Below are 27381 nucleotides of genomic sequence, written 5' to 3'. Positions count from 1 at the left end.
GCCCCTCAAGGTCTTTTATTTAAAGCTTATTTCTGTGTTAATACATAGTTAGATTGACTATCATATTATATGCAAAATTTATCATTTTCATCTTATTTGAATAATGAACATTTTAATGAAGCATTTCATAATCTATTACAAATATATTTGTGAACATAACTCTTTTTTGGGAGAGAAAGAGAGAGCACACGTGTATTAGCACAAGCAGGGGGAGGGGCAGAGGAAGAGAAAGAGAATCCTAAGCAGGCTTTATTCATGGAGCCTGATGTGGGACTCGATCTCACGACTGTGAGATCACGACCTGAGCCGATCTCAAAAGTCGGATGCTCAATAGACTAAGCCACCCAAGTACCCCTGTAAATACAACTCTTAACATCAGTAACGTGAGCCTGTGTCCTAAAAGGTATTTAACCTAATATAATGATATGTAAACACATTCGAAATGTTCTTCTTACACAGTGTAGTATCTTTTTGCTTAAAATCTTTCTTCTGTATTGTGAATTACCTCCTTAGGCTACTTTCCGAGATAACAACCTTTAAGGAAACCAATGGAAAATGAAATGTGAACAGTTTAAATATAACTTCTATTTAAGTGAGGATGAAACAGTTAAACAGCAAAACCTTAGCAAGGCATCAAAATGACTGTTTTCTAACCACACTGCTGCCCCTGAAGGACAACTGATAATGACTCTCAGGAAATAATCATAGCATAGAAAATATCTAAGGAAGCACAACTAGGGCTCATCTTGAACGGCAGAGGCACACTCTAGTTATATCTGTATTTGTGTGGTTTTATGTTGCACTTAAATGTATTTACATGTATCGACGCTTAAGTTAACTAGGAGTATGGACATCGTACATTCTGAGGTATGGTCGTTAATTTTTCTTAGTTCATCGTGTTATTGTTTTAAATTTTTGAACTTATAGAAACGGTAGACGTTATTAAGAAGAGATACCGGAGCCAGTTAGCAGCGCCTGGCTCTCATAGCGAAAATTCTGGTGCCAAGTAACCAGACTAGGTACGCAGCACCCTTTAATAGATGGTGCCTGTAGGGGTCGGCTTTGCATTTTGCGGTATGTTGGAAGTGTGAGTGGCGAGCCGCGCAAATCGCAAAATCTGCAGTCAGATGATTTGGGTTCAAGTTTCAGCCTGATCATTACCAGATGTACGACTGTGGACTAGTTAGGTAATCCTTGAAATTCACTTGGGAGATGGTCCTGATACCTACCTCACAGACTGGAGCTGCGGATTAACTGAGATGTCAGTGAAAAACACCCCAGGGGCAATAAAGTCCTGCGCATACCTAAATTGTTGCTGTCATTACTTCTGTCCTCTGCATCGTGCCAGCACAAGGTTTACTGGGGACTGAGCAAGGGAGAGGTCATTGGGAAAAGAGCCAGAAACTCTCCTCACTAGCTCTGAAAACATACTCAGCTGGAGTGTTAAAAGCAGACTGGGGTTGAAACCATCTGGATCATGGAATCTCTTTGGTTCTTCTTTGGTGGAAGTCACACTGCAAGGTCCCCTGGTTGTCCTGGCAACAGTGAGCGTTCTGATCTGACCCCGTGCCTCTCAGAATATAGTTAACAACCAACATTATGCCATCCAAATCAAAAGGTTGATCTAACATGCTTGTAATTATTTTTAGGGGCACCCAGGTGGCTCAGTTGGTTAAGTGTTCAACTTTGGCTCAGATCAGGATTTCGCAGTTTGTGCATTCGAGCCCCGCATCAGGCTCTCTGCTGACAGCTTGGAGCCCGGACCCTGCTTCAGATTCTGTGTCTCCTTCTCCTTCTGCCCCTCCTCCTCTTGCACTCTGTCTCTGTCGCTCTCTCTCTCAAAAACAAATAAACATAAAAAATTAAAAAAAAATAATTGTTTTTGTCCTATCAATTTCCTGGTATGTATGTAACAATTCAGTTTTTTTGGAAGCCAGTAAAATGCACTAACATTGTTCCATATAGGCTAAGGTTATTTCACAAGCAAGGTTAATACTACTTAAAACTGATCTACTAAATTAGGAGACAAAAAGGGGAAAGGTATGTTTGACTGCGCTACCCTTGGCATGATGGCTTATTTGGATCTTTGTAGCTAAAGCCCACAAACTCCAGAAGTGAAGTCTTTGATCTCATTTTATGGTTTTCAATCAACTTTAGGTGTAATTTACATGAAACAAATAGAAACATTAAAAACATACATTTTTTAACTCGAGTAGGGTTGACACACGATGTTAACATTAGTTTTAGGTGTGCAACACATTGGTTCAAGAAGTTTATTCATTATGCTATGTTCACAAGTGTGGATATCATCTCTCACCATACAGCATTATGACAATATCAGGTACTACATTCTTTATGGATTTTATTCCCACGACTTATTCATTCCATACCTGGGAACCTGTATCTCCCACTCCTCACCCATGTTGCCCATCCCCCCCCCACCCCTCTAGCAGCCATCGGTTTGTTCTTTGCCTTTATAGTTCTGATTGTGCTTTTTGTTTGTTTGTTTATTTATTTATTTTAGATTCGACATATGAGTGAAATCACGTGATATTTGTCTTTCTCAGTCTGACATATTTCATTTAGCATGATACCCTCTAGGTCCATCCGCGTGACCACAAATGTCACGATCTCATCCTTTTTTATGGCTGCATAATATTCCACTGTATATAGGTACCACATCTTCCTTATCCATTCATCTACCAATGGATGTTTAAAGTTTTCAGTTTGATATGTTTTGATAAATTCATACACATGTAATGTAACCCAAACCTAATCAATATAGAGAATATTTTTGTTGTCCCTAAAAGGTCCCTCTTGCCCTTTTGTAGTCATCCCTCCCACCCCTCTGAACTCCCTATTCTAGACAGCCACTAGTTTGATTTCTGCCATTGTAAATTAGTTTTGTCTGTTCTAGAACCTCACATAAATGGAACCCTATGGTATGTATTCTCATCGAGTTAGCTTCTCTTGCTCAGCATGTTTTTAAGATCTGTCCATATTGTATATGTAGCTAATTTGTGTCTCTTCAATGCTGAGTAGTTGTATGGAAATTTCAATGTATGGAAGCATCACAATTTGTTTATCCTTTCAGCTGCTGATGAACATTTGAATTGCTTCCACTTGTGGCCGTTACACTTCGCACAAGTCTTTTGTAGACAGGTTTTCATCTCCCTGCATCAATCCTTAGAAATGGAATTGTTGAGTCATAAGGTATCTGTTTAATCTTTTAAGAAGTCACCAAAGTGTTCTCCAAAGTGGTCGTATTTTCTTACATTCTCACTAGCAATGCATGAGAGTTGTTTCCGCTGTTCTATATCCTTACCAACACCTAGATTTTTTTCAGTCTTTTTAAATATTAGTTGTTCTAGGGGGTGTTCAGTAGAGTCTCATTGTGCTTTTGATTTGCATTTCCCTGATGAATAATCATGTTGAGACTTTTTTTCCCCGCTGTGCTTCTTTTGGTCATTCCAATACCTTCTTTCGCAAAAGGTCTTCAGGCAACAGATGTGGAGGCACCTAGGTATGGGTGGAGAATGGTACCATTCTTTGAGGTAAAGCAGGTTTGAATTAGAGACAAAGATGATGACAATATGGAAGTGAACTCACTTCCATATATTTCCTATATAAACTCAAAATCATCTTATCTAGGTCTTTTATTCTGGGAAACTGGTTCCTCTCTTTTCTACCTATTAAAATTCAGATCTGGTATAGAGGTCAGGGAGAGTTTACCTAAACCATAGAGCAAGAGACAAAAAGAGCCAAAGGTTGAAACAATGCTTTCAGTGCTAATGCAGGATCCTGTCTGCAGGATGACAGGATTGAGTGAGTGAGTAAGTTCTAGGGTCACAAAGAAGGCAGACCAATAACTACAATTTCACAAACATTTATTCAGGGCCTCCATTAGGCATGGTATTGCACTGGAGAGTAAAAGACACAAAGATAAAACTCGACATTACACTTGCCCTCAATAAATTCATATCTCCCTGGGATTTAGATTTGAGCCTCAGTTGGCCTAGATATGGCAGAACAAACTAAGAAAGTACCAAAGGAGAGCCCAAGTCCTCTGAAACACAAGGACTGGCATTCAGGAGAGGGCAATAAAGGGTATCGCAGAAGTCTTTGATTAGAGATGGAGGTGGTAATAGATGGGGACCTTCAAGGTCCCCTTCAAGGAAGAGAGTAGCATTTTCAAGAGTAATTGCAACTATTGTGTTTTTTTTTTTTCAGGTAAATTGCCTTCTTTAAAGCAGACTATTTGGTTTTGTACAAGAAATTACAATTTATCCTAGGGAAGTGCTCATCATTTGGGTAAATGGCTTTGATTTGACAACTGAGAGAGAAGTGTTAGGAGAATATTTACCCATTAATGAATACTCCAGAGAAAGATCAAGGAAACATTTAGTTTTAATTATGTACCAACAACTATAAGGGGACACACGTAGTGGAAAGAGCATGATTTCAGAGCTACTTAGACCTGGGTTCAAATCTTGGCTTTGCTATCTATATCCTTTGGTCCGGTCATTTCCCCATCTGAACCTCTGTTTCATCAAGTGAAAATGGATGTTATAATAGTTTAAAAATGGCACTGATGTAATGGCTGAGCAGGAAGGGTTGGTCTCAAACTAAGAGCACATGGTATGTGATCCTTAAAGGCAAATTTCTTTCTTCTGTCCCCACCCTTAACGCGATTCTCATGAGTGCAGTTCTTCTTAATCTGAAAGATCATAAGTCAAGGCAAACAAAATGCAGATGGACTGGAGGGAGGGAAAGAGGACAATGTGTAAACAAATCTGGACACTTTGCAAATCATCTAATCTTTGCCAAAGAACACATTCCATTGGGTGGGGAGAGAATGGAGAATAACCGAATGATCTCAACTCTTATTAGCATCTCCTTTGGACATTTTCCATTTCTTTTATAGATTTTTTTTTTTCAGATTCTGCATCACGACACGTCCCTTTTTATAGATTGCATGAAAAGTGGGCAAGTTCTGGTATATGATGTGTTCATTCATGGCCATCATTGCCATCAATTATTGCTACTATTTCTTGGGTATTTACAGTGGGCCACGCCATGTACCAAATGCTTTACATATATCATCGAATGTATCCTTCACGGAAACTCTACGAGGTGGGTAATACTATCACACCTGTTTTAAGAATGAGGAATGTGTGGTACGGAGCAGTTTGAAAACCAAGCCATACAGAAAGGAAGAGGGCAATGGAGTCAGTATTTCTGCCTGAGTCAGTTAGACTCTCAAACCTGCCTCCCAGCACACACACACACACACACACACACACACACACACACACACTAATACATACACACACATACACCCCACGTAAGTTTTCTGGCTCCTACCACCACTTCCTCCACTTTGGCAAAAATTCACTGCAGTCTCAGAAAATTAGGGCTTGGCAAAGAAGCGTTTGCTCGTGTGAGTCAGGCATTGCCCTTCCGTTTGACCCGTGAGTCTTTCCTCACATACTGGGAAGCCAGAGGAAAGATGCCATCAAGTCAGGTGAAGATATCACATGAGAGGAGGCCATTTTACTAGGTCCCGCTACCCCTTTACCTCGTGAGGAAAAAAAAAAAAAATACTGTATTTGATGAAGTACACTGATAACTTGATTAGTGAATTCCTGGAGAATTAAACTTTCCTTACGAAAAATAGGAGTCTGCTAATTTGTTTTTCAAAAATACACCACACTTATTCTGCAAAGTACAACTGCCCTCATTTGCAAACATACCTCGGTTAAAAGGTTTTTTTGTTTTGTTTTGTTTTGTTTTTCCTTGGCCATGTCAAGATTAGTTGGGAATAATTCTAGGCTGAGCTCTGAATGCGAGTATGAAACAGACGGATGTCTTAGACTGGAAGACTGACGGACGCATAGAGTACTTTGGGAGGGTAGAGGAAGGGACAGGGTCTGATGTCGTAAGCAGGGAGGCTTCCTGGAGGAGGCGATGCCTGAGCAATGTACCAGAAGGGGTAAGATCTTAAGCCTAGCTCCACCTCCACAAACCCTGTGGTTTGGGGCTAGTTACTTAACTTCCCTAAACACAAGTTGCCTCACCTATAACTGGAATGATAACATTTGGCTCACTGTTTCATATCCCTGGGCTTTAAGGAAATTGCACTACCCTCCTTCCTTTTCCACTACCCTCTCCTTCTGCTTTATTGTCTGAACTCAGTTCAGTGTGGTTGTGGGGAGTACCCAAGGCTCACCCTTTGGGCCTCTTTGAGTTTTGGTTTGCACTGTCTCCCTTGGTCACCCTGCCTGTAGCCATATCTCATCCAGGCTCCAACTGAGTCTGCCCACGTGTCCATCCCATGCTGTGCATCTGCGCACAGACACCTGCCAAGCATTTTAAATTCAACAAGTGTGCAGCCAAATTTGCTATTCCTTCCCTGAATCCTTCCCTTGACTTTGGAATGGATAGTTCTTCTAAACAGGGCCCCTGGTCTCACAGACACCAAACTTCTGAGTCATCTTGAACACTTTCTTCCCCACTTGTTCCTTATCTAATCAGTCACCGAATTCTGTGAGTTCTTCCTTTGAAACTTCTTTGATCAGAACAGACGCAGACACTTCAATGGCTATAGTAATCGTGTCAGGGGTTTTATAGAGTAACAAGGCTATTTCCTCATTATAGATTTATTAGTTTGAAGACGAAAAGACATTTCTATTCTCCAATCTTAACAGCCTGAACTATTGCATAGATAGTAAAATTGGGTCTTTGCTCATGGTCACCTTCGCTGCGGCATCTTGCACGCGACGTCCAACCTGTCCTTGGACTTCTCTGCTGAAGATGTTCAACAGTCCATCAACGCTTCTGAGTAGCAGAAGAGGAAGAAGCCTTGTGTTTCAGGCTCTCACGTCTCTTGCCAGACCATCTCTTGCCCTCTTCACCACTTCCTCCATGGTTGTAGTTCACTCCCCCATCTTCTCTGTAACCTTACTATTCTTGGAAGCAACTAACCTTGTTCTGACTGCAAACATGTGCTCATTGCATCCTTATCACCTCTCATATTTTTTCCCTATTGCACTGATGATATTCATTCGTCATATTTAGCTCAATCACTAGGCCGTTGGCCTCCTCCACCCTGGTGGCCATGGTCTTTTCTCTCTTTTTGATCCCACCCCCCACTATACTGGCTCTGGTATTCTCATAGCACTTGTCCCATAACACCTCCGTCGTAGATCATAGAGTCTTGAACACAAGTTTCGGCACTTTCTTAATGCGCTTCAGAATACTATGTGCACCTCAGTTTATTAAACGTCTTTGATTTAGTCATTGTATGGTTTCTGGGACAGAGTGACAGCCATGTGCCCTAACCTCTGCCAAAGTCATAGACCTATGTGCTATTTTTTAAAAATGTTGTCGACCTACTGACACAAACCTACCATTTTGGAATTGGAAAGCTCTGCAGAGACTATTGCATTTCCACTCCATGCTCTTTCTAAGTCAAAGTGGGAATGAGGCCTTAAGGGGCAGAGTGACTCACTGAGAACACACAGCTAGTTTCAGGAAGATCAGTTCTGAAGACTTGAGTCAACTGTTGACATCAGAAGCAGCTGGATTCCCTAAGCACCTCCAAAGGTCCTAATTCAGCGTCCTCTCTTTAGAAGAAATCTTTGCCAACTGGTCCCAATAAAAAGAATGTTGTGTGGTAGAACTGGAGAAGTATAGGTTTTGGAATCAGACAAACCGGATGTAGATTCGGGCCTGGTCACTTGTTGGCTGCATGGATTCTGGAAACTTAATTACCTTTCAGCATCTGAAAAAGTGGACAATGATTTCCACTTCTGGAAGTGGTGTTAGTAAAATGGGGTAATGTGTATGAAGCGTCTGGAACACATTTATTTATTTATTTATTTATTTATTTATTTATTTATTTATATTTATCTTTGAGAGGGAGAGACAGAGTGCTATCACAGAAGGGTCAGAGAGAGAGAGAGAGAGACACACACACAGAATCCGGGACAGCTCCAGGCTGTCAGCACAAAACCCCTGAACTGTGAAATCATGACCTGGGCCAAAGTCGGATGCGTAACCAACTGAGCCACCCAGGCACCCCTGAAGCCATTGTTTAAAAGAATCCTTGTAACTTACCAAATTGCATATTTCATTTTTCTCAATGCGTAGGTTTTTATAGCATCTTTTTTCTAAATTGAGTAAATGGATACTGGATTCCTTTCTTTCCCTTTGCCCTCAAAATGTTGAAATTTTGGGTGGTCACAGTATTACCCAGTTGTTCTTGGAAAAGTTCCTTTTTTTTTTTCTTTTTTATCGAGAACAAAATATTTTGGAAGGTGAGTGTAGCTAAACTGGGTGTTAAAGATCTTTTTTAGAAAACCCTTTTCAGAGCTCATTGTTTTCCTGGATAAAAAGGTATTACATTCACTTAATAAACAGAAAGTTCTAACGGGCCTCAAAGTTTTCTGACAGGTCTTAAGGTAGTGGCCTTGACCTTCAGATCTTTTTCATGATGCCACCTTGCCTTTCACACCAATTTGCCTATAAATGTAGGACAGAAGGGGATGGTGGTTAAGGTCACGGGAGACTCTTAGGGAGAATACACAAAGATCTGGTATGAATTCCAGAACACTGCTGGGCCCTGATATACTTTGTTTTTATTTCACACATGGGAGTAAAACCAAGGTGTTTTAATATCAAGTATGAGGGTCATGGTAGATAATTTTAAGGGTCCCTGCCCAACTTCTAAACTCTACAATGTTTGGCCTTTTTTTTTTTTTTTTTAAGTTTATTTATTTTGAGAGAGAGAGCGAGAGAGAGTGCAGAAGCACGGGAGGGACAGAGAGAAAGGGTGAAAGGGAGAATCCCAATCAGGCTCTGCACTGTCAGGACAGAACCCAACTCCAACTCAGGGCCTGAACTCACAAACCAAGAGATCAAGAGTGGACGCTTAACTGACTAAGCCACCTGGGTGCCCCTAAACTCTAGAATGTTTTAATACTGATAGGTTTCCGTGAAAGCCTACAGGACTTCCTTTCCTGGAATGCCCATACAATTGGTTCTAGCACTGGGTGACACTGGGTTCATCCAGTTCAGTACACTAAGCATGAGCCAGAGAAACTGGTATTGTCGAAACTGTTGTTTTCCTTCTTATAAATCTCGTACTAACATAAAAAGAGTGATCAAAAGCATTTAGGAAAGAGTATCATGACAGGATGCCACAAATACCACCCCCCCCCCAGCTGGTCCACGGACCAAGGCACATTTCCAAGCCAAGGATTTCACCTAACAAGGTAAGGTATTTGAGGGAATAGGAAAACCTAGGGTAGGCCTCTGCTAACCAGATCCAGGTGAATTACTAAAGGAAAATGTTCTTGGGGTTACTCTCCATGAAGAGGAGTAACCAGCCTTTCCATCAATGTCCTTTCCTGTTTCTGACAGGGACAGTGCTGGCCTGGCGAGGGTGGGAGTTCGGGGGGGATCATTACTCTGACCACCACCATATAGATTTGTGTTTCTCAAACTGCTGCCCAGTGGAATCAACTGGAATGCTCTAAATCATCCTGCTGCCCTCTTCCGATGCCCAGAGATTCTAATCTAGCTAGTCTGAGGTACAGTTTGAGCATCTGGAATTTTTAAAAGCTACCCACGTGATTCCAATGTGTAGCTAGTATCGCAAAGCACTGGCATATACGTAAAGTCTTCCAACAAACTTTCCTCTAAAAACCACCAGCCTATCATTTCATTTTCTGGCGTTTGGTTTCTGTCTCGGCATTTTTCTCCCCACCCAACACACACGCACACACACACACACACACCCGCAGGATGGTGAATTTCTCCCAGCAGTCGGACTGAAATCGTCCCAAAGTGGAATTCATGAGCTGTCCGTGGTAAATGAGAACGCTGGCGAGGAAAGTGATTCCCGCCCATAGTATGAACAATGGCCACTCCTTGCTGTGCTGCTCGACCTTTCTTGGGCCATTTCCCACTTGCAGTTTTCAGATTAGGGACTGTCTTGGGAGACCACACAACATTTTTTTTTTTTTTCCTGTTCCGGTTGGCATTTGACAGACTTCTAGTTGAAGGCACCAGGTCCCTGGGCGGGCACTCTCTCAGCCTCCAAGAGCTACCTCCGAATCCAAGGCACCTTCCTTTCTGCCTCAAGACCGCTTACTTTCCTGGTAACCTAATTAAGATTCCTGGGGAACCAAGCCAACGCCACTCGCTTCTCCTCCGTTCTCCCCAGGTTTTTACTTGGAAGGCAGATGTTTACATTTGCAGATGGGAGCTCATCGCAGGCCCCACCCCAGCAAAGAGAAAAAGCGAGCCCCTCTCCCGGCCCCTTATCCTCCTTTCCAAGTCTGGGATCCCTGGGGGCGGGTGACGCGAGAGCCCCCGCCCTCGCCCTCGCCCTCGCCCTCGCCCTCGCCCTCGCCCTGCCCGGCACCTGGTGCGGCAAACTCCCCCACCCGTCTCTTTGCCCCACCCTTGGTGATTCAGAGCGCCAGCCCCGCCCAGGCTCTAATTTAACTCGCCCGGCGGAACCGTCGGACGCTGCTGCTACTTACGGCTCCTTGCTGGAGCCGCTTGGACTCGCTCCGGGTCCCCGTCCCCGCGCGCCATGGGTCCCGCGCGGCGGAGCGTCCCCGCAGCGCTGCGCTTCCTGGGCGGGCTGAGCGTGCCGCTGCTGCTGCTGCTGCTGCTGTGCCCACCCGCCGCGCAGGGTGAGCGGGGGGACCCGGGTGGGGGGGCAGCCCCCCTGGGTGAACCCTTAGTCCGCGTGGGAGGGGCTGGATCCGTCTCCGCGGAGACCGGGAAGTCTGGGGACCCGGGAGAGGTGAGGAATGCGGGCACGGGTAATTGTTCCCGCAATCCTCTACCCTTGAGGCTCAGAGCTCCCACTAGCACGACCCCTTGGGGACAGGGAGAGGATCGCCGCTGCTAAACTGCAAGTTTTGGGGTCTTGCGGTGCCGGCCCCCAGCTCGCGTGGCTTTAGGAGTGAGGCGTGGACGGTTGAGGAAGCGCGGGCTGAGTCTGCGGAGCAGCGGAACACGGGGAACCCAAAGGGCAGGGCTCAAAGAGTGAATGCTCAGCCTCCCCTCCCCCCCAAAACATCTCTTTAAGGGTGGGTGGCCAAAGAGTTGACCACTCTCACCTCTTACACAGTTGGGTGCTACACGGGACGCTACAAGTTTGCGCGTCTTCTTTGGGTAGTAACGTCCGGAGGGGGCGTCCGTCTTCATTGTGCGCTTAGCAACTGTATGCATGTTCTAAACCACTTTACAAACAAAAGAATGAAGGGAAGGGGTTCCTTCCTTATTTTAGCACTGAATTAATTGACAAGAATGGCAGCCTAGCAAGTTCCTGGATGGAACTTGGAAGTTCAGCGCTGGATGAAACTGTTACATGTGTATCAAAAGCCCTTGCCGCTTCCCTTACTCCTCTGGGAAAAGGTATGTTGCTGTGAATTGAAAAGTCTTAAGTGCTTTTTTTTTTTTTTTCTCCCTAGGTGACTGCAGCTTGCCCCCAGAGGTACCTAATGCCCACCCAACTCTGAGTGATCGTGATCTTAAGAGTTTTCCTGAAGGAACCACAGTAACATACAAATGTAATGAAGGCTTTGTAAAAGTCCCTGGCAAGCCAGACTCCGTGATCTGTCTCAGTAACAATCAATGGTCGGAGGTGGCAGCATTTTGTAACCGTAAGTTCTTAATTTTTTTGTATGTAAGTTATGGGAATGGAATGTATCTTGTTAGTTTAATTTTATCCCTCTTCGCAGTGACTGGTAATTGATAGTTTTCAAGCATTATTAAACCCCAGGGTATAGCTGGCACTTTACCCTGCAGCTAATTGACTGTCATTACTTCCCAGAATAGGTCCTGCTTCTTCGTTAACAGGTTTGGGGTTTCTGTTGTTTTTTGTTTGTTTGTTTTGTTCTTTGTGGGGTTTTTTTTTTGTTTGTTTGTGTTTGTTGTTGTTTCCCCCTAATGCTGTACCTCCTGAAATAATAGAGAAAATAAACAATAGGTACAACATAGGAAGTAAATTATATATGTTTGGCAATCACCTTGAGACACATAACAGAGGTCTGTTTTCTTAAATTTCATTTTGGAAGGTAAGACTTAGCAAATACCACTCTGTGGTGGTGTTTTAAAAAGTTCTCTATTTTTACCTCCAAATCTATCATTAGAGGTATAGTCCTGCATTAGCTTTGACATATACAAGTAAACATAAAGGTAAGACTTGGTTCCTGGCTTTGGACAACCTGCAGTAATAGAAGGTAGGTAAATACAGAACCTGCCACAAGTGTTTTTTTGCAACCAGGTGTGAAATCAGCTTTAACTTTTTGTTTTTACGTATCCATGATTTCAGAAGGCAGTGTGTTCAAGTAAGTAGGCCTTTGAGCATGTATCAAGTTTTAGAGTTTATAACCCTTCTACATATATTGAGTTGGGTGGGGACTCTAACCCCCCCCCATTTTACAGCTGGAAAACAGTCCCCCAGAAGTGAGATAACTTCTTGAGATCAGCAGTTCTTATGCACGAGAGCCAGCGTCCGAACTTGAGCCTTTGGACTAGACATCCAATGTCCCTTCCACGATCCCATGCTTCTCCAAATTCACAATTGCCCAGACATTTACAGTTAATACTTTTATGTACATTATTGGCCCATCTGATCCTTGGCCTCCTGGGTTGTTAGGATTAAATGAGTTTTTACATGTATAAGACATTTAGAAGTATTCAACAAATATTAGCTATTATTGTCACTGGTATTGTCATTGTCCAGGACATTAGCCCAGGAGTCTGGAAATACTGGTTTTCATCTGATCTCCTCCCCATCCTCCATAGGGCAAATAAGCGTCAGTGCCAGAACTGTGCCAGCAATTTAAATGGGTTCTACTTCCTGCATTGTGGGCATAGTGATATCTACATACCCAATTTACTTCATAAGCATACGTGTGAATATGCTCGATGTGCTGTAAATGTCATAGTCATATTAATATGGTCAAATACGAAATATGTACAAAGAAGTACAGAAAAAGGCGTGATGTAAAGGATCAAATAATTCTGGATAATTAAACATAGATTATAAAACAAAGTGATGTTACCTATGTTGTTGCTTTTGTTAATACTTTCAGGTAGCTGCGATGTTCCACCCAGGCTACGTTTTGCATCGCTCAAGAGGTCTTTTAGCAAACAGAATTATTTCCCCGAGGGTTTCGTTGTGGAATACGATTGCCGTCCAGGCTACAGGAGGAACCAAACTCTCTCAGAGAAACTAACTTGCCTTCAGAATTTTACGTGGTCCACACCAGATGAATTTTGCAAAAGTGAGTATAATTTTACAGAGTATTCTCAATCATACGATATTTGGGGAAATAGTATTTCTTCCTTCATTCATGCCAGAAGTCTACGTGTGCCTGTCATTATTTAGAATTTCTGGAAAGAACCATTAATTTTATTTTAAATTAGGCAAACTAAATACTCGTGAGATAGGAATATTAATTAACTCACACATTTCACATTTAATTGGTTTAAGGCCACCTCAGATGTAATGAGTGTATATTCTAAATATGTTATTTGAAACTTACCATATGAAAGCAGGGTATGAAACGTCTACGGATAAGAAGTGACAATGCATTTGCATAGATGTGCCTGATAATCTAATGAAAAAATAAATTTGTGCTCTCTTCTAGAAAAATCCTGTCCTACTCCTGGAGATATAGCACATGGTCATGTCAGTATAACAACTGACATATCATATGGTGCATCTATTTCCTTCTCGTGTGACACAGGGTACGTTTGGGCATAGTTTGTATTTATACTCTATATTTAATTAGTGTGAAAACAGGATGGAAGGTGTAAGTGTTTACATTTGTGGTCAGTGTTTACAAGCTAGTCCCCATAAAACGAGTCCTCTGCTCAAAGATCTTTTATCATGAGCTCATCACAGTTACGTGTAATAAAATGGGGCAAGAAAAGACAATTTCTTGTAACATCAAATTCCCTCAATTGCTAGATTTCAGTACGTCTATGATTCACTAGAACGTTTTAAATGTGATTGGCAAAGGAAGAAAAACATGTTTGCACTTGTAGAAATTAAGTCCTTCAATGGTTCAAAAGAAACCCGTCCTTAATTTGCCTAAATTTACCATATTTTCTTCTATATGCAAATGGCCTGTTAGAAAGTATGATGCGTCAAAGACATTTATTCCTAGTGTGAAAATACCATTCTGCCCTGAGGTCTTTTCTAAGTCCCATATGTACGGAAGAGGAACTCACTCATTGAGTATCATCGGTGTCTCAGACACTTCTGGAAACTTTATGTTCATTTTCTCATTGAATATCTGCACATTGAATTATGATATTTTACTCCATGTGTGTGTGTGTGTGTGTCCCTGCTCTTTAGAAAATAAAAATACCAGCATCACTTGTCTCCTGTACGAAACAGAGACGTTTGGGTCATTAATATGATTAATATCAAATCTGGGGAGTACTTTGAACCCTTAAAATATGTTCTGTTATTCTGTGAACGCCTTATTGATCGTTTAGCATTCAGAAATATAAAATATCCAAACATCTGTATCACCGTAAAATGTTTCAAAACACTTTCATGTTCTCTCACACGGACTCCACCCAAATCAAAAATGTTTTGCCTGTCTCCTACCTTTTTTTTGTTTGGATATCACCTTTTTAAAAGTAAATTTTTCTTTTCCTTTACACTGCCATGTAAACTTTGATCAACTATTGTCTCGTCTCCATCTACGGATATAGTAAATATTTTAAGGTGATAATTCTGGAGAATTTAAACGAAGCCACACACGTGTGGATGAGACCTAACTTTTCTCTCCATTCATTGTTTTAGGTATAGGCTAGTAGGTGCAACTTCTAGTTACTGTTCCCTTGTAGACCAGGGTGTGGAGTGGAGTGACCCGTTGCCAAAATGCGAAGGTAAGACTGAAAAAGACCTAAGTGCTCTGGTGGTAAGGCTGAATAATCAGTGGTAAATTACGCTCTTATTTCTTTAAGTGTGTTTATTTATTTTTGAGAGAGACGAAGACAGCGCAAGTGGTGGGGGTGGGGTGGGCAGAGAGAGGGGGAGAGGGAGAATCCCAAGCAGCTCTGTGTTGTCAGCGCAGAGTTGGATGCGGGGCTTGAACTCATGAAACTGGAAGATCATGACCTGAGCCGAAACCAAGAGAGTCAGTGCTTAACCGACTAAGCCACCCAGGCCCCCCTGCGTTACTTCCTCTCATTAAGAATTATCCACAGTATGTATTTGTAGTACCCTCACTTTCCAATGTAGGAATGTCTTAGCTACTTTATCAGTAATGTTTCTTACTTTATTAGTTATGGAGATAAAGGATTAAAAACTCAACAAACTCCAAAACACACACACACACACACACACACACACACACAAAAGCCAACAAACTGAGATATATATTGTGCTCAGTCGTACATTATCCTACCTTTCCTTCTAACAATCAAGCAAAATAGATACAGAGTTTTTTTTTCCCCCACAATTTTTTTTTTTTAATTTTTTTTTTTTTTTTTATTGTTTATTTTTTTTTTGAGAGAGAGAGCACGGCAGAGGGTGAGCAGGAGAGGGGCAGAGAGAGAGGGAGACACGGAATCCGAAACAGGTTCCAGGCTCTGAGTGGTCAGCACAGAGCCCGACGCGGGGCTCGAACCCACAGACCGTGAGATCATGACCTGAGCCGAAGTCAGAAGCTCAATTGACTGAGCCACCCAGGCGCCCCTCCCCCACAATTTTTAATTTTATGGATTAAAATACTTTTTATCAGAGAATCTATATGATTTGACCCTACATCCCAACATAAGTGGCAAGAGAAGGCATTTAACCCAGACTTCTGGATTCAAATCCATTATTTTTCTAAAACCCAGTGTTGTCTATCTGCCTCTTGTGGGATTATGAGCTGAGCTAATTATCAATAAATGTTTTCATGTGTGATTTATTTTTCATCATTAGAGAAATCAGGTTATACAATATAGAAGAAATATGACTTCTGCACTTGAGGATCTTATCTGCTAAAAGGGAGGTAGGACACAGAAATAATATCATAAATACATGTATCAAGCCAAATTTATATTCACTCTAGACATTGGTCTCCTGAAAATTGAGAGGGGTAACGTCCATGGAACATATTTCTTTTTTCTTCTTAAGAAAAAATGTAGCATTTAAAAATGTAGACTTGAGGGGTACCCGGGTGGGTGCAGTTGGCTGAGTTCTGGCTCTTGACTTTGGCTCAGGTCATGATCTCACGGTTCGTGAGATTGAGCCCCACATCGGGCTGCATGCTAACAGTGCACAGCCTGCTTGGGATTCTCTTTCTGCCTCTCTCTCTGCCTTTCTCTCTCTCTCTGTCTCTGTCTCATTCTCTCTCTCTCTGTCTCTCTCTTTCAAAAATAAATAAACATTTCTTAAAAACTTTTAAAATGTGGGCTTTATTTCTCCCATCTTTGCTAAAATCATTGCTAAGTTCAAGTTTTTGGTGTTATTAGGAGCAGGAAACTGGAACAGACTTAGCGTAATTTGTCTGGCACGTATTGATGGGCACACGGTAGTAGGCAATGTGTGGGGTCAGTTGATATGAAGACAAATAAATTGAAGCCTTGCCAACCAAGAGCTTGCAGGAGTAAGCTGATCACACCCACACCCTCCTTGCGCTCACTCCACCCTCCTCTCTCTGCTACATCTTTGTCTCGTTGTTATTACTTCGAAAATTTTAGCATTACTGCCCCCCACCATCTTTCCTATTTCCACCATCCAGCCGGGGATGTTGTACATGATACTAGAGTAAGTTTGGACGGCAAAGAGGAACCAGACTGTATTTTTTTCCCGACACAGACAACTTGTCCAGGAGTCTGGACAAGCAGTCTCCCAGTCTGAGGCCGCAATCTTCACAAGCAACCGCTGTCAGGAACTTCACAGACATGTGGACACCAAGCACGTAACCCAGCACAGTAGAGCTTCTGCACTGCAAACACACTTTCTCTTCATGTTTGGCCGGGGCTGGGCCACAGTCCTACTCCCTGTCTGGTAACTTGAACTCCATTTTCCTCTTTGACTGGGGTTCCTGTTTTCCTCTTTGATTGTTCTATCCATTTCGCAGTTCAGCAACCACGGACACCTGTGTCTTGCAAAACAGGAGCCCTTTTTCCTAAAACAAACCTGTGCCTTCAGCCATCCCGATAAAGCCCAGTTCTTTTAGGCTCTGATTCTGATTTTCCACGTGACTTAATTTTTCTGTTTGGACAATGCCAAAGGATGAAGTGGAAAATACACATTCTTAAACAGTGAGCTGCCTCACCTTAAGTACACAGCCGTGGCCTCTGGACACACCAGAGTGCTTTAATGTCAGCGTGTAGACTGAGGAAGGAAAGAAAAGGTTAAGGTCAAGATGTGCCCTTGGTTATACATCAAACTTAGGTAGTGCTTGGTCCTTTCTGAATGAAGCTTCAATGTCAGAAAGATCTGTTTTCTTACTTTCTCCCAATGTTTTCTTTTCTTTTTTAAAAAAAATTTTTTTTATTGTTTATTTATTTCTGAGAGTGAAGGAGAGAGAGAGAGAGAGAGACAGAGTGTGAGCAGGGGAGGTGCAGAGAGAGAGAGGGAGACACAGATTCCGAAGCAGGCTCCAGGCTCTGAGCTGACAGCTCAGAGCCCGACGTGGGGCTCAAACCCAAGGACCGCAAGACCATGACCTGAGCAGAAGTCGGACGCTCAACCGACTGAGCCACCCGGGTGCCCCTCCCAATGTTTCCTTTTTTCGGAAGTACCTTTAGTGAACTGCTATCCCCTGCAATCCTGGAATATATCTGTATAATATCTGCCGTCCCAGACCCATCCCATTATCTTCACCTCCCACTTCTAATCACTAAATCGTTTTGCTTTATCTCCTTAATATACTTCCAAACCTGTGTCTTATCCTCCATCTGTATGACTTCTATGTGGTTGATTATCCTTCATCTGGACTCTTGCAGTAAGGGCCACTCCTAACATTTTCAAGGGCCCAGAGCAAATCTAAATGGAGGTTCGTGACCTAAGACCCAATCTGTCTCAAATAGATATCCCCTTCTGTTGCTGTGAGAAGTCTCTGATGCCTGTCAATGGACCACTCGGCCCACACACCCAAGCCATGTGCCCTGTGACCTTTTTTTCCCACTCCACTGAACTTTGGGCTGCAGATGTACACATCAACAGTATAGACCATTCTCAACAATCGGGACCATGCGATTGCTTCCACAGCATATATACTAAAACTGGGACGATACAGAGATTAGCGTGGCCCTTGCTCAAGGATGACACACAAATTTGTGAAGTGTTCCATATTAAAAAAAAAAAAAAAAAGAATACAGACCAGGAGAAGGGACCTTTCAGGCCCTGCAAAGGGTGCTGGCACAGGGAATTCTGGGCCAGTTCCTAGAGCGTGATTTACAGCGGGAGTGGAGGGGGAGCTCGCAGTGAGCACGCCTTCGTGCCCTGCAGATATCCCACCCGGTAGGGAGAGGCACAGTCAGAGGAGGGCCACAGCGTGGCATTTTAAAGTGTGGGAGCCAGGGGCGTCTGGGTGGCTCACTTGGTTCAGCATTGAACTTCGGCTCAGGTCATGATCTCGCGGTTCGTGAGTTTGAGCCCCACATCTGTGCTGATGGTGCAGGGCCTGCTTGGGAGTCTCTCTCTCTCTCTCTCTCTCTGCCCCTCCCCACCCCATCTATCTCAAAATAAATAAAACTTAAAAAGAAAATAAAGTGTGGGAGCTAGGGCAAGAGTCCCCACTTGCCTGAGCTCAAAAGTGACACTGTTCGCAATGGCCCCATCCTCTGTTCTTGTAATATTTCATCCACACGCTACCCAGAGTGATGCATCTGAAACACAAATGTGTCTCATCATTTCCTTCTTAAAGCTGATCCTTGTCTCCTCGTCACTTACAACGTCCAGACTCCTTGGTGAAGCATACAAGGCTAGCCGTGGCCTTCCTACTTCGTGCTTATGTCTTGCCCTCATACTTCACGCTGTACCCACGCTCACTGCCCTCCCGCTTTCCTTCTGTGACTGCCTCTGCCTGGAGTGTCCTTTGGCCCCTTCAATTGCTGGACTTCTCTTCTTTTTCTTATTGAGGGTTTGCTTTGATAGTCCTTCTAGAAGTTTCTCCTGACCTTCCAGCTGGTTAACTGTCCTTCTTCTCTCTTTCCACACCACGGAACACACTTCTGCTGAAAGTCTCCCTATCTCATGTTAAAATTAAAATCGTTTGTATTTAATTAAAGATTAAATTAAAATCTTTTTTGTCACTCTGCTTGAAGACCCAGGACTTAGTATCTTCTTTAGTTTTGCAATTCTGTTTCTAGAACAATGCCTGGTATGCATTAGGCACTCGGAAAATATCTGAACTGTATCGATGGTGATATGTGTTGTTATCAGACACCCAAGCCCAGAGCAAAGTAGACTAACTTGTTTTTGCTTCTTGCTTTGATCGATGGCCTAAAAGTAATTTATAAATTTTCTAGTATTCTCTGGTTACTTAAGGCCGCTCGACGTAACGTAATTTGATGTATACAGGTGATCAAATTGCTTTCCTAATTCAAGGAAAAAAAAATAACAAACAACGTCATGGCTCTAGAGAATGTGGAACCATTGCATTGTTTTTTTAATCAGGGCAACTTCTAGAGAGAGGTCTCTTTTTATAGTATAACCAGAGAGACTCTGCTTGTATTTGTTTGACATATTCCGCTGCTCAATAAATTTACGTGAAGTAAAAGGCTGTGAGTCAATACATGCTTAAAAAAATTTATCCTAAAGGTTAAAATGTAATCCTGACATTTAAGGTATTTTGCTCTGTCAAAATGATCTATTCGTATTTCCCAAGTATGCCACTTAACTTCTTTATTTTTTTTAAGGTTTATTCATTTTTCAGAGACAGACAGAGCGTGAGTGGGGGAGGGGCAAAGAGAGAGGGAGACACAGAACCTGAAACAGGTTCCAGGCTCTGAGCTGTCAGCACAGAGCCCATTGCAGGGCTCAAACTCACAGACCATGAGATCATGACCTGAGCTGAAGTCTCAAAAGCTCAACCGACTGAGCCACCCAGGCACCCCGCCACTTGACTTCTAAGCTCCTTTCCTTTAGCATCATTTTTCCCTGGAATAAAGAGCAATGCCCTCTTCTCTGCTGTCTTTGCAGAAGGGTACATCTCAGTATTAAATTCAAGTTCCATTTCCTCCTTAAAATCTCTGTCCTGCTTTCACTTCTGAACTCTGGCAGTATTTACTTTTTTCTAGCACAATTTGATCTGGAATATGTACAGACTTTATTGTAATTTTTGCTTTACTTATATGTTCTAAATCTTATTTCTTTTTTTTTTTTTAATATATTTTGAGAGAGAGAGAGAGCAGGGAAGGGGTTTGAGACAAGGGCAGAGAGAGAGAGAGAATCCCAAACAGGCTCCATGCTATCAGAGCAGAGACTGATGCAGAGCGAGATCCCACAGACTGTGAGATCATGACCTGAGCCAAGATCAGGAGTCAGATGCTTAAATGCCTAAGCCATTTCTTATTCTAAATCTTATTTCTTATTTCTAAATTCTTATTTCTATTCTATTCTATTCTATTCTATTCTATTTCATATTTCTTATTTCTAAATCTTATTTCTATACATTGGTCTCAAAGTTAGCATTCATGTTTTACAACATTTGCATCCAAAGCTCCAAATATATTCCCGTTACTTAATATGTATTTATAAGCATCCCTTGTTGATAATGCTGAATTTAGAGAAATGGTAGATTTTTAATTCTTTAAAATAATTTAACATATCTTAGTCTTATGTAAAAATACCTTGGCAGTTTTATTAATTTAAAATATGTTGGAATGTTTTAAAGAAATTGTTTGTCCAGAACCACAAGAAATTAGCAACGGAAGCATTCAAAATCCACGGAAAACCTATGTGTATCAACAGTCTGTAAAATATCAGTGTAATCAAGGCTTTACCCTGATCGGAGAGAACTCTATTTATTGTACTGTCAAAGATGACCAAGGAGAATGGAGTGGCCTGCCCCCTGAATGCAAAGGTAATCAGTTTGCATAGTTATGTTTTTGTTTTATTTTTACCTTTAGGACTATATGTGGGCTACAGAGATTCCATGAACCCCCCGAGAAATGAATGTACGATGTTGTACATGTGCATATCTGCATTTTTCTGGGGGACACAGTTTTTTATCAGATCCTCAGAAGAGTCTATGGGTTCCAAGAAAGAAAGAACCACTGATATGGAGAACATATGATAATATATAAATAAATACATACATATACACACACAGCATATACAAATACACACGTGTGCACACACACACGCACACACACACTCACACACACCGTAATGTCTCATGCTATAGTGAATTAGCTTAAGTTTGCTACTTCTTACCACATTACTTTCAATGAGTTAATATTAATACAAAGGTCCGTAGGGTGGCTTATTTTATTCAGTTAGGAGGGAAAGTTAGACTTAACTGAGGGATCTAGCTAGTAGTCCCAGTAGGTGGTATTTGTTTTAGCAATGTCATGTTTGAATGCCGGTATAACTCAAGCAAATGCTACTTTTATAATTATACTTGGAATTGCATTGGCATGGATTTTTAAATATCGGTGTTTGTGAAAAGTAGGTTTGTGTTATAAACGGTGTACATTAACAGAGCAGTAATATTAAAACCATGCAGACTAGTATAAAATGAGAAGTAAACCCTCAGAAGTGACCGCTGTTCACAAATTTTCGTGTTCGATTCTAGAAAATAAACATACACACGCATATTTTTTTTTACAACATTTGTTTTTTAATCATAGCTGTTGTATGGATGTATCATTTATTTAACCTGTTGAGGGGAATTTAGTTTTTGATTCTAGTTTGCTTCGTGAATTATTATGACAAAAGATGCTGCAAGGAATATTATACATCTGGAATTGCACGTGTGGGCAAGTACATTTTGTACAATAAATTCCTTGCAGTGTAATTACTGAAGCAAAGGTATACGCACTTGAACTTTTGATAGATGTTATCAACACTGTTTCCAAAGAAAATGTAGCAATTTACTCTCCTACCCATATCGCATCATTTTGCTGGTTCTCTGCACAGTTAATGAGCATGGTTATTATGATGTGGAGATGTGACAATGTAAGCAGTGAACATTTCATTTTATTGTTTGAGTTAATTTAATTATGGGTGAGGTGTGATATGTGGGTTTTTTTCCCCCTTAATCTATTTGACACATGTCATATTTACCCTGCCTTATTAAATCATCAGTTATTTAGAGCTTACAAGTCTAGGATAGTGCCCAAGTAGGCCATGGTAGGCTAATGTTTCTATTACAATAACTGCCAAATCTGGATCCATTTTTTTAAGTCATATTTTTTAAATTCATTTTGATTTTTTGAGAGAGAGAGAGAGAGAAAGAGAGCAGGGGAGGGGCAGAAAGAGAGAGAGGAGGAGAGAGAATCCCAAGCAGGCTGCACACCAAGAGCACAGAGCCTGATGCGGGGCTCGAACTCATGAACCGTGAGATCATGACCTGAGCTGAAATTCGAGAGTTGGCCACTTAACCGATTGAGCCACCTAGACGCCCCCTTTTAAGTCATATTTTTAAAGGCGTAAGTTACAAGTCCTGGGAACAAGGAGGACTGCATGAACTCGAATTCCTGGGGGTGGCGAGTGAAGGCAAGATGTTCTGAGGTACACCTGTTCTGGGGATTCGTCGCAACTCACATAAAAAAACCACTGCCAGGAGAGAGAGAAGTGGGCAAAGCTTTTATTTATTTATTTTTAAATTATTTTTTAATGTTTACTTATTTTTGAGAGAGAGAGAGAGAGAGAGAGAGAGAGAGAGAGAGAGACCAAGCATGAGCAGGGAAAGGGCAAAGAGAGAGGGAGGCACAGAATCCGAAGCAGGCTCCGGGCTCTGAGTTGTCAGCCCAGCGTGGCTTGAACCTACAAACCGCGAGATCATGACCTGAGCCCAAGTTGAACGCTTAACCGACTGAGCTACGCAGGTGCCCCAAGAAATGGGCAAAGCTTTTAATGGTTCTGGTGGGGTAGGAAAATACACGGAAAATTGAGGTTCTCACATGCAGTGCTGGTTTCTGCAAAAGGTCATTTGGTGATTTCTGGGCTGCAGGGGAGACTGGGGTGTCAGACCCAGAGCTTCCAAAGTACAAAATGAAATTCCTCAGATCTTAATGGTATTTGAGCAATGAATACCTATCTGAGGAAGAAGCTTGGATCAAGCACACAGCCAGTCTCCCCCTTAAGATATTTGTGACCATTTTGAAGCTGTGTGGGGAAGGAGGCTGGATTGTTGGGCTGGGGACTCTGAAGGACAGACCTGGGATCCCCCACAGTTTCCCAGGGATGAGGAAACAAAGATCTTCCAGGTTGTCCAGGAAAAGCCCACAGGGGCCATCCCCAAGGATCGGACGCATTGGTAGAATAGACTGAGTCTTACTAAGGCTGAGACCCATCTCAGTTCCTCATGGGCTGAGGAGGTGATCACCTCCATTGCCAGTCTGCCTATCAGAAAAGGGGACCTGTCTTTGGAAGATCATAGCTTCTGAATGTTTTAGATACAAATATCTATAATACAATAAAAAAGTTATTAGGCATGGCGAGAAGCAAGAAATTATAACCAAACCAGGGAGAAATAAGTCCAGATGAAGGAGATCTAGATAATTGAGTTAGCAGGCAAGGACTTTAAAATAAGTGATTAATATGTTTAAGGTATTAAAGGAAAAGATAAATAGAGAATTTCAACAAAGAACTGGAATCTGTAAAAATGGAGTAGACTTTCTACAGCTGAAAAACACAAAATCCGAAATGAAGAGCATGATAGATAGGTTTCACAGTGATTTGGACACAGCAGGAAGCAGTGTTAGGAACAGGAAGGAAGATTCATTAATAATGCCCAGAAGCACAAAGAGGGGGAAAAATGTAAAATAAAGATACAACTTTAGGAGATATTTGAGACATGTGAAACTGTTCTAACCTATGTTAGCTAAGGAGGAGAGACAGAGAAGGAGATAAATAGGAATAGAAATATTCAGAGAAATGACACACTGTTCCAAAACTGATGAAATACATCAACATATTGCAAAAGTTCTCCGGACTCTAAACAGAACAAAAATAAATCCATTTCCAGGCATCTCATAGCAAAAATTTTGGAAACTTAAAATAAAGATAAAAGTACCAAGAGACAAAGAGACACATTATCTTCAAAGGAGCGACAACTGATCACGGACTTCTCGACAAAAATTATGGAAACCAAAGACAACAAGAAGAAATCCTTCAAGTAAAGGAGAACTGCTCACCCTGGGCTCTTTCCCTGGTGAATACATCCTTTAAGACTGAATGCAAAACGATATGTTCTCCTATGAAAACCAAGGGAACCTGTCCCCAGCAGACCGGACCTGCACAGAATGACACAGTAAAACTAGTCCTTCAAGCAGAGTGAAAATAATCCCAAGTAAAACAGGAAAATGCAAAAGGAAATGAAGAACGCTACCAAGATTATATACACGACCATGGACTCTACAAAACAGTCAACGTAGTGCCTCCTGGGATGTGACTTCTATGTCAAATACAAATGTGTAATAGCAAGTGAGCAAAAGACAGAAGGAGGCAAATTGAATTCAGATGTTACAAGGTTCTGGCAATACTAAAAAGTGGTAAAGATGTTAATTTGCATAATTGACCTCTAGTTTAATACATGCCATGCTTTCTAGGGCCATCATGAAAATAATAGTGACAGAATGTAGAAATCATAAGCTAATAAGGGAATGTTAATGAATGGTTCTTCCAAAAGGAAACAAGAGAGGAAGAGAAACATAAAATAGATGGGTGGAATGGCAAACTAAGAGTAAGGTGTTTGATATAAACCCAACTGTATCAGTAATTATACTAAGTGTAATTTAAGTAAGATTGCCAGACCGGATTAAAAAAAAAAAAAACAAAAAACAACTATCTGCTTTACAAGAGACCCAATTTAATGATAAGAACACTGAATGGTCAGACGTAAAAGATGGAAAAATATACTTTGCAAACAATTACCAAAAATCAATAAGTAAATAAAAACAGCTCATGCAATTCTATTAGTATTAAGGCATACGTAAGGTAAGAGAGTACATAATGACAAAGGGGGTCAGTTCAACAGGAATCTATCACGATCTACGATCTATGAACACTTGAAAAAAAGCTTCAATCCACACATTGTTAAAAATGGACAGAAAGAAAAATAGACAAATCCATGATTATAGTTTGAGAATTCTACATACCTGTTTCAATAGCTGATAGAACAAGCAACCAAAAGGAATACAGAAGCAACGGTTAAACTTTAAAAAACTGATATATTTTCATATAAGCATATTTCATTCAGTACTCTTAAGAGCACGGAACCCTGAAAAACTTTTTTTTTCAAGGGTGCATGGAACATTGACCGTATTCTGGGCTCTAGATCACAGTATATCGCAGCAGACTGAAATAATTCGGAGCTCGCTTTCTGATGGCGAGGGCATTAAACTAGACACCAAATAACGAAGAGGTAACCGGAGAAGCACTTTCCAGGAAACTTAAGCTCCACTAGCACGTAAGCCCCCTGGGTCAAAAATGAGAACTAACATGGTGGAACAAAGGATAAATTTTACATGTGAGCATCTTAGAGGAAAAACCCATGTAAAAGCTTTACTTACACTAAGAGCACCGTCTATCATTTTTTGAGTGCCTAAGTACTGTGCCACTGGCTAGGTATTTGATGTGCCTTATCCTTTTTCCAGCGTCATTTGAGGTAGACACAGGAAGCAGAAGTAAAGGACACACAACCTGGGAGTGCATGGGGCAAAATGTCTGTTGGTGGAACTGGCACTATGCTAAAATGTGTTGCTTCAGGGACAAGAACTGTGGGGAATAACTTACCTCAATTATACCTCTCCTTCCTTACAATAATGTCATAAAATCTGCTTTGTTTTTATCTTCATTGCACACACGAGAACACCGAAGCTTAGCAGAATTAGAGAACTTGACCACAGTTTCTAGTGTGTGGTGAAATGGGTCGCCCTACTCGGTGCTGCCTTAGGAAGGAATTTGCAAGCCACGCGAAGTCAAAAAGGCACCGAAGACCTAAAATTGTGCCAGGTTTTTAGATTTGTGATTCTCGTAATAGGATCTTAACGGAAGCTGCAAATTCAGATATTTGTTACCTGACCTAAAATCCAAGGAGGAACTAAATTAGGATATGTAAAGTTGGTAGCCAGCACAAGAGGAAAAAGCTATTTTATTCAGGCTGACTTTATTATGTGAAAAAAGAAGTAAAGCAAAGACGTTTCCGAGGTCGCTAACATGCCAGAAAGCACTGGAAAAAGGAACTATGTTGTGATTATCTCTGTCTGTCCAGTGTTGTTCTTTGGTCTTGGCATAAGCAAAGGAAGACATTTTGTGAGAGAAAACATCTCAATTTGGGGTGTGTCACAGGCTGAGATTACTACCAACTCTGACTTTGGTTTCCTTTCTTTACACAGAAAACAGTTTACGAACCTCAGTACTACTTTGGTGCAAACCCACTTTGGCTGTGGGTATCATTTATATCAGAGCAAACACAATGTGGCATTTCAGGTCCTTGGGAAATTCACAATAAGACTTGCTTTCCTAAATGTCAAATTTAGGTGTTTTTAGGAAGAAAGGGAGAAGTCACAGAGCAAGCAGTTGTCCTAAATCTTAACTTGACAGCATTATTTAGCTAATTTTTGTACAATTCTCTTCCGCAGAAAACGCCCAGATTTCTAAGGGCATGCCAGCAGTTCAGAAGCCTTCAATGGCAAGTGTTCCAAGTACGAAAGTCCCATCAGCTCCTCAGAAAACCACCACAGTGAATGTTCCAGGTACTAAAGCCCCATCACCTCCTCATAAAGCCACCACAGTGAATGTTCCAGGTACTGGAGCCCCATCAACTTCTCAGACACCCACCACCACAAATGTTCCAGGTACCAGAGTCCCATCAGCTCCTCAGAAACCCACCACCATAAATGCTCCAGCTACAAAGGCCCCATCAATTCCTCAGAAATTCAACACAGTAAATGTTTCAGCTACAGAAGTCCTTTTACCTCCTCAGAAATCCAACACAACAAATGCCTCAGCTACAAAGTCCCCCTCAACTCCTCAGAAACCTGACACAATAAATACTTCAGCTACAGAAGCCTTACCAACTCCTCAGAAACCCAGCATAGTAAATGTTTCAGCTACAAAGGCCCCATCAACTTCTCAGAAACCCAACACAATAAGTTCTTCAGCTATGGAAGTCCTACCAACTCCTCAGAAACCCAACACAATAAATATTTCAGCTACAA

At 41.7% G+C, this 27381-nt stretch overlaps 1 protein-coding gene, 1 long non-coding RNA gene and 1 pseudogene across 16 annotated transcripts in view; 2 read left to right on the top strand and 1 right to left on the bottom strand.

Moving 5' to 3' along the window:
* Positions 1–2492: 2492 nt before the first annotated feature.
* Positions 2493–11226, bottom strand: LOC125925343 (uncharacterized). Its single transcript, XR_007458801.1, has 2 exons — positions 11139–11226; positions 2493–7783 (listed from the first exon to the last, which is right to left on the bottom strand). It is a non-coding gene; the product is annotated as an uncharacterized LOC125925343 (long non-coding RNA).
* CD55 (CD55 molecule (Cromer blood group)) overlaps positions 10510–27381 on the top strand; it is a 55866-nt gene continuing 38994 nt past the window's right edge. For 6 of the 15 annotated variants that reach the window (XR_007458799.1, XM_049634256.1, XM_049634255.1 and 3 more), the window contains exons 1-7: positions 10511–10706; positions 11493–11684; positions 13122–13313; positions 13680–13779; positions 14849–14934; positions 20886–21074; positions 26803–26967. Coding sequence is in view for 12 of the 15 variants with exons in the window: in XM_049634256.1 (XP_049490213.1) it covers positions 10604–10706; positions 11493–11684; positions 13122–13313; positions 13680–13779; positions 14849–14934; positions 20886–21074; positions 26803–26967 (1027 nt within the window). In the remaining 3 variants the exon portion in view is untranslated. Of the gene's footprint in view, positions 10707–11300; positions 11394–11492; positions 11685–13121; positions 13314–13679; positions 13780–14848; positions 14935–20885; positions 21075–26802 lie in introns of those variants that run through there. The other 9 variants (XR_007458798.1, XM_049634248.1, XM_049634246.1 and 6 more) reach the window with 8 other exon arrangements.
* On the top strand, positions 18245–18344 carry LOC125926094 (uncharacterized; annotated as a pseudogene).

This window comes from Panthera uncia, chromosome F1 (assembly GCF_023721935.1).
Source record: "Panthera uncia isolate 11264 chromosome F1, Puncia_PCG_1.0, whole genome shotgun sequence".
Classification (NCBI taxonomy): domain Eukaryota; kingdom Metazoa; phylum Chordata; class Mammalia; order Carnivora; family Felidae; genus Panthera; species Panthera uncia.
The sequence above is the reverse complement of the archived record's forward strand: the minus strand, read 5'-3'. Positions and strand labels throughout refer to the sequence as shown.